Source organism: Rattus norvegicus, chromosome 10 (genome assembly GCF_036323735.1).
Source record: "Rattus norvegicus strain BN/NHsdMcwi chromosome 10, GRCr8, whole genome shotgun sequence".
In the NCBI taxonomy this organism is placed as follows: Eukaryota; Metazoa; Chordata; class Mammalia; order Rodentia; family Muridae; genus Rattus; species Rattus norvegicus.
In genome coordinates this window covers 34392391-34399946 of record NC_086028.1, presented here as the reverse complement: position 1 = coordinate 34399946, position 7556 = coordinate 34392391, and the positions used below count along the sequence as shown (strand labels likewise).

Here is a 7556-nt window from a genome sequence, read left to right as displayed (position 1 = left end):
TGTGTGTGTGTGTGTGTGTGTGTGTGTGTGTGTGTGTGTGTGTGTGCATGCGTGCCTGTGTTCTAATTTGGTTAGTTTCTTTCTTTTTGGGTGATGTATTTTTCTAAGTTTTGGGTATTTTGTTGTATTGGATTTTTGGTCTTTTTCTTTTTTTTTTGAGAAAGCACTTAAAATTGGGTGGGTAAGGAGGAGGAGAGGAACTGGATAAATTTGGGAGAGGGGAAGAATATGATAAAATATATTTAAATTAAAATATTTAAATACTAAAGTGTATACATATATATGTATGTATATATATTCATCCATATATATGTACATGAATGATTCTACTAAGAAAATTTTTGCTTCCTGATCTTGTGACCTTAGAAATTTTGGTTCCAGATAGGGGAGCACTTCTTTCAGGGGATCACTCCTTTTTGAGGATACAGTAAATATTTCTTCTCCCTGGCTACCTGCTAAGAAATGAATAACAGAGTTAGGAGAAATGACTGATCCAAATTACCCAAGGAAAAGTAGGTTGCTTTTCCATAATGGAGGTTAAAGAAGATATGTCTGGAGTACAGGAGGAGAGCCTTTAGGGAGGCTCGTGGTGTTGCAGAGTTCTGTGATCAAGGTCAATGGGACACGACACCAACCTAATCCAGGCATCAGCTGGATCATTTGAGGTAGGAAGACTGACCTTAAACCTGGGTCACACCTTATCATGGCTGCCTATATAGAGCACGTGGAGGAAAAAGGCTTTCACATTTTGCCCACCTCGCCTCATTCCCACGCACAAGTTCACAGGTCTTGCTGATGAGCCTTCTCTCATGAACATTACAGATGACTGCTTCTGATTATGGTGGGCTCATGATGGGGTGACAATCTGTCCTCTGTCATATCATATGTAAGTGTCCTACTTTTCATATAGTCTGTATGGGCCATATAGGTTAAATAGCATCTTTAAGCATCAAGTGTACAGAATAGGGTGATTCCTTGTGTGTGTGTGTGTGTGTGTGTGTGTGTGTGTGTGTGTGTGTGTGTTTATGCACCATTTCTGGAATCCAAGGAGTCTGAAGGTTTAGGACAATGACTTTTGGGTGTCTTGAGCAGGACATTGTAGAGTGGGCAGGAAAATAATTTAGTTCTTATCTCTTTTGTCTCCAGCCCTGAAAAGAGGACATTTTAGATTTGGCCTTTTAGACAGACATTCCCAGAGCTATGAGCATGCTTATGTGCAGTTAGCAGGTGACTGAGCCAAGTAAAGGGGATGCCCAGCTTTCACTCATCCTGCCTTGGTTACCTTGTAGGCCCAAACTGCCCAGCCTGCAGGGCAGTCAGCGGAGGTTGGGGACCACCTAGGAGAGAATAGGGGACATGAGTCAAGAAGAAGGACGCCAAGACAAGAGTCTGATCAAGGCGACAAATTTTATTTTTTCCCAAGGCTGAATTTACACCATAGCAGGGGTAACAGAGGGAGGGGGGAAGCGGGAAACATCTACACAAGCCAAGGACACAGTGCGCTTGTGGTCAGCTGATGTCAACAGGATGTTGGTTTCTCAGAAAGGTCACAGGTTTGTCATATCATTGGGCAACCTGACCACCAGATCTGTATTAGTCTTCTGTAGCTGACTGTGGATTTTCCATCATCCTGACCTCTTAATGAACCCAGTCATACTTAACTCTAATATTAGCATCAATAATGGAGGGTTTTAAGGGCATAGCTCCCAACACCAAACGAAGAATAATGCCTTTAAAAAGTATTTTTAGCCAGGCAGTGGTGGCACACGCCTGTAATCCCAGCACTTGGGTGTCAAAGGCAGGTGGATCTCTGAGTTTGAGGTCAGCCTGGTCTACAGAGTGAGTTCCAGGACAACCAGGGCTACACAGAGAAACCCTGTCTTGAAAAAAACAAAGAAGTATTTTTATTTAGTCACGTATGGTGCTGCACACCTTTAATCTCAGCAGTGGGGAGGCAGAGGCAGGTGAATCCCTGGGAGTGGGAAGCCAGACTGGTCTCTATATAATGAGTTTCAGGACGGACAGAGCTACATAAAAGAGAGAGTCTGTCTCATCTTTTAGAAGAAAAATACTGGTTCTAAAGTGTTATCAAGTTATGGTTAATAAAGGTTAAGTGTTAAATACTTACTTTAAAGGTTATCTATAGTAAAGATCTGTATCATGTGCCATACCGTCGAATGTGTACATGGTTGCACCAGCTGCTATGATCAGCATGTACGATGCTCTCTGCTCTCCAGTTTCCTCCATGTTATATGTTGTATTCAGTCCTCCCTCCAGCTCTAAATCCTGGGAACCACTGATTTACTCTCCATCCCTGAGAACTCCTCTCTCCAAAAAATGTGTCATATATATGGAGTCATGAGGTAAGCACATAACTTTGTGGATGTTCATTGATCTAGCATAATGCTTTTTTTTTTAAAAAAGATTCATGTAAGCCATGGTATCTATCAACAGCCAGATATTTTTAAAAAATTTATTTTATTTACTTATTCACTTTACATCCTGCTCAATGCCCCTCTCCTGGTTACCCCCTCCCACAACCCTTCCTCATTCCCTCTTATCCTCTAAGTAGGTGGGGCCTCCCGGGTATCCCCGCCACCCTGGCACATCAAGTTTCTGCGACTCTCTCTAAGGCCAGACAAGGCAGCCCAGCTAGAAGATTATACCCCACGAACAGGCAACAGCTTTTGGAATAGTCCCCGCTCCAGTTCTTCGGGACCCACATGAAGATCAAGCTGCACATCTGCTACACATGGGAGGGGAGGCCTAGGTCTAGATCCATGTATATTCTTTGATTTTGATGTAGTTGTTTAACCTTGAACTTTATTTAGTTTTTTCAAAGCAAGGATTTACTTTTTTTTTTTAAAGATTTATTTATTTTATGAGTACACTGTAGCTGTCAGACACACCAGAAGAGGACATCGGATCCCAGATGGTTGTGAGCCCCCACGTGGTTGCTGGGAATGGAATTCAGGACCTCTGGAAGAGCAGCCAGTGCTCTTAACCGCTGAGCCATCTCTCCAGCCCTAACCTTGAACTTTAAATGATAGAACTCTTTTTGAACATTTCAGGAAGTACAGTCTTCTGGCTGTTGATTGATGGGAGGGTGTGGCGGCACCCACTTAGACTCGGTTCCTCTTTATCTTTCTCCTCAATTCCTGGAGCTCGCTCCAGCCTTGCTAACTCTCTCCAGGTCTGGATGGCACAGGCGAGCTCTGGTTCTGAGCAGTTGTTCCACTGTTTCAGAGAAAGTATGCTGCGGTCTCCAGGGGATGTTGCTGAGCTCGGAGTTCCTTAGCTCCATAGTTCTCTCTCTAGGAGACCTCAGTGTTGCAGGGTTCCAACAGTGGGGGCGGGGCTGCCTACTGGCCTCTAGACAAGAGAGCGGTTCACCGGGCCCTTCCCCCGCGTGGCTGTTTCACTCGTGCCCATTCTTTGCTCACTCGTTCCAGTGCCACGTCATAGGCGACATACCCCACAGTGTGTGCCTTGTCGTGGGCTCCTTCGATGCTAGGGAAGCGTCTCTGAACCATTGACTCCATTTGAAGTCGCCAATTGTGCAGAGCAGTCCGTATGGGTGGATACCTGGGCCGGGCTTGCCCTCCACCCCTGTCTGTGTCCGCTAGGGACCCGCAGAAGAATCCCTTAGCACCCGATCACTGTATTTCCCGGTCTCCCCGCGTTAATTCCATGGATGGGTGTCTGAACACGGCTGATAGTTTGCCTTTTGAAGATGGTGCAGCTTTAGCCCATCCTCAGCAGCACCCTGAGCGCATTGTGGTTGCCCAGGCACAGAACTATCCAGTGGAGAAGTTTTCCTCTGAATTCTTAGGTAACCAGCACAACTCAGTGCCGACACTTTCTAGTCCCAGGATGTCCCAAAACTCAATAATCCTGAATGTGTTCTCTGGTAAGGGCAGAGACACACTCCGTTTTGTTCTGGTGCAGCCCGTCCTGATTATATGGTCGTTTCTTACTAGCCACCTCTTGACTCAATCTAGGAAGGAGACACAGATTAATGCTCTCCAAGAGAGCAGCCAAGTTCAAATCAAGAAAAAGAAAGATCTCACTATCTTGGGAGAAGGTGAAGAAGGATTTACCAATCAGGGGGAAGGCTCCCCAGTCACTGAAAGACCTTGTGATCAGGGAAAGGATTCTGATCGCAGCGTGAGTGCCTCGTCAGCCTTTACACGTCTATTTGTCAATGGTGTGCTCTCTTCTTTTATACCCAAGCCAGGTCCTCTGGATAGAGATATCTGTTCCAAGAACTCAGTAAAGAGCGGTACTAAGGAATACCAGATCGCCTTCAAGAGCTCATGCAAACGAAATGCCATTGCCAGCTCCTACAGTTCCTCTCAGGAACAGTGGCCACCAGAGAGAATTTGTGTACATGCTACCCGAAGGGCTGGGCCTGGTGCTCCTTCAGCAGCCCCAGGGGCTTCTAAAGGCGCAGCTGCACATGATAGTCGAGGTGCTGTCCCAGGTGTTGCTCCAGGCGCTATGTCAGGTGCTGCTGCACGTGCAGCCACAGGTGCTGCCCCAGGAGCTGCTTCTAGTGATGCTTCAGGGGTTGACACAGGTGATGCTTCAGGTGTTGCACGTGCTACCACAGATGCTGCCCCAGGAACTGCTTCTGCATGTGATACCCAAGGTGCTGTTCCTGGTGCTGCTTCAGGCACTTCTGCAGGCATTACTCTAGGTGCTGCTTTTGGTGTTGCTGCGCGTGCTGCCCCAGGAGCGGCTGCAAGTGTTACCCCAAGGACTTCTGTACGTGCTGCTCCAGGTGCTGTTGCAAGTGTTACCTTAGGGGTTGCTGCATGGGCCGCCATAGGCACTGCTGCAAGTGTTGCCCCAGATGCTGCTGCAGGTACCGATTCACGTGCTACCCGAGGCGCTTTGAGGGGCGCTGCTGCACGTGCTACACGAGGCGCTTTGAGGGGTGCTGCTGCACGTGCTATCCGAGGCGCTTTGAGGGGCGCTGCTGCACGTGCTACCCAAAGTTCTTTGAAAGGCGCTGCTTCACGCGCTTCCCGAGGTGCTTTGAGAGCCGCTGCTGCACGTGCTATCCGAGGCGCCTCAAGAGGCGCTGCTGCACGAGCCATCCGAGGTGCTTTAAAAGGCACTGCCGCACGCGCTACCCAAAGTTCTTCGAAAGGCGCTGCCGCACGTGCGACCCGAGGTGTTTCCAGGGGCTCTGCTGCACGTACTACCCGAGGCGCTTTGAAAGGTGCTGCTGCACGTGCGACCCGAGGTGCTTTGAGAGCCGCTGCAGCACGTGCTACCCGAGGTGCTGCCAAAGGTGCTGCTTCGTATGCTGTGTCACTCCCAGATTGGGCTTTGTCCCAGTTGCAGGTGCTTGCCAAGAAATGCAGGGAAAAAAGCTGTGAACGTAGCTCTACCAGTAGTCCGAAAAAAAAGAAAAAGAAACATAGGGAAGCTGAGCAGGCAACTATCACAGATACCCAAGTTCAGCAAGAAGACCCAAGGAATGGCCTCCCCACACCTGATATCCCAAGGCCCGTGAGACGCAAGATCCCTCTGTTGCTGCCCCATAGTCGAGGTGTTCCACTGATTCTGCCCCAATCTGGAGAACTATGTTTTGATATCACTGTAGACGACTTTGACCTAGAGAAGAAAACTACTGTGCAGTGGATCAACAAGACCTTGAAGGGTAAGTGGAAGGCTGTGTGGTCAGTAATACCACACAGTTTTGCTGTCTTCGGCTGTGTCTGCTACAGGAACCGTCTTCAGCACCTTTCCCTTCGGTCCCGTCACTCATTCAGAGGAGAGGGAGAGCACTAAGAAGATTCAGAGCCCTCATACAGTTCTTATATTATGCTCCAGTGGCTCCCTCTCTGGGCCATTTTTCTTGGTTCTCCTCAAGTCCCACTTTGCTTTGTCTGAATATAAAGAAACAGATTTCTGTCCCCCAAGTACTTGCCTGCTTGGCCTTGGCTAGTTGTTTACTCTAACTTTGTTCTTAAGTCAGCTCAAGAAATTCATCTGGCCTATGGAAACGGTGGTAGACCCACTATGCTTGGTAACTTTACCCAGAGAGATAATATTCCAATCTACAAGGCAAAGTTGGTGCCACAAGGCAAAGTTGGGTGATTAGAGGATGTTGGTCTAACCCAGTGGATCCTGGAACATAAAAGGGGCACTTCAGGTTAATTTCCCTCTGGGTGAGAAGGGTCAGCGTGGCTACTGTTGATGGAGATGGTACTTCTGCCCCACTCTGTGCATGTTTAGGCAAAATAAACCCAGAGAGAGAGAGAGAGAGAGAGAGAGAGAGAGAGAGAGAGAGAGAGAGCTGCTTGATGTAAAAGATGAATTATCTGTCCTCAGGAAACATGCACACACAAGCCAAAATGGTCTAGATCAGTGGTTCTCAACCTTCTTAATGCCACCACAGTTTAATATAGTTCCTCACCTTGTGGTGACCCCAGCCATAAAATTATTTTCACTGCTATTTCATAATCTGTAGTTTTTCTGTCGTTATGAATTGTAAATATCTGATATTTCCGATGGTCTTAGGTGACCTCTGTGAAAGAGTCGTTTGATCCCCAAAGGGGATCCACAGGTTGAGAACTGCTAGTCTAGACTAATCTTCATATGGCCTCTATGATATCAAACACTTTATGGTTATTATCCCCCTTTATTTCTCTTTATATACTTATTCTTATTTGTGTTTTTTTATACAGATGATGGTGTCAAGGCCTGGCATAATTAAATGACCTGCGGATAGACACATGGCACTGAGCACTTAATGCTGATCTTCAATCCCAAGCATCCAGTTTTTTGTACTCTATAAATGCAATATAATATCACATTCTATGTTAGAGCCATTTTGATACTTAAATAAGATTGTTACCAAGTATGCTTGTTGCAGTTTCTGATTTATAATAGTGTGGGTAATACTTGTAATCTCTTAATATTATATCCCTTTTCTTGGCCACAGCTGTGACCCACACATCCCCCTAGAAGCCGGGGAAGTCTTTCCAATGTCCCTTGCCCATCCTGAGGATGGTCATTTGTTTCTGAGGATTCTGACTCAGGATATTCTTTGGCCCTTCAGGCCTTGGGACACTGCAGTGTCCATTTCTATTCAGAACCTTGGTGAAGGTTACTTTCTCTCCTTGGAACCGCACTGTTCTATTTATTTTTTTATTTTTTTTATTACCTTGAGTATTTCTTATATACATTTCGAGTGTTATTCCCTTTCCCGGTTTCCGGGCAAACATCCCCCTCCCCCCTCCCCTTCCTTATGGGTGTTCCCCTCCCAACCCTCCCCCCATTGCTGCCCTCCCCCCAACAGTCTAGTTCACTGGGGGTTCAGTCTTAGCAGGACCCAGGGCTTCCCCTTCCACTGGTGCTCTTACTAGGATATTCATTGCTACCTATGAGGTCAGAGTTCAGGGTCAGTCCATGTATAGTCTTTAGGTAGTGGCTTAGTCCCTGGAAGCTCTGGTTGGTTGGCATTGTTGTACGTATGGGGTCTCGAGCCCCTTCAAGCTCTTCCAGTTCTTTCTCTGATTCCTTCAACAGGGGTCCTATTC

At 47.0% G+C, this 7556-nt stretch overlaps 1 protein-coding gene across 1 annotated transcript; it reads left to right on the top strand.

Moving 5' to 3' along the window:
- Window positions 1-2858: 2858 nt before the first annotated feature.
- Window positions 2859-6877, top strand: LOC102555091 (nuclear envelope pore membrane protein POM 121-like). Its single transcript, XM_006246352.5, has 2 exons — window positions 2859-5671; window positions 6702-6877. The coding sequence occupies exons 1-2, from the start codon at window positions 3574-3576 to the stop codon at window positions 6728-6730; spliced, it is 2127 nt and encodes a 708-aa protein (XP_006246414.1). The 5' UTR covers window positions 2859-3573; the 3' UTR covers window positions 6731-6877.
- The last annotated feature ends 679 nt before the right edge of the window (window positions 6878-7556 follow it).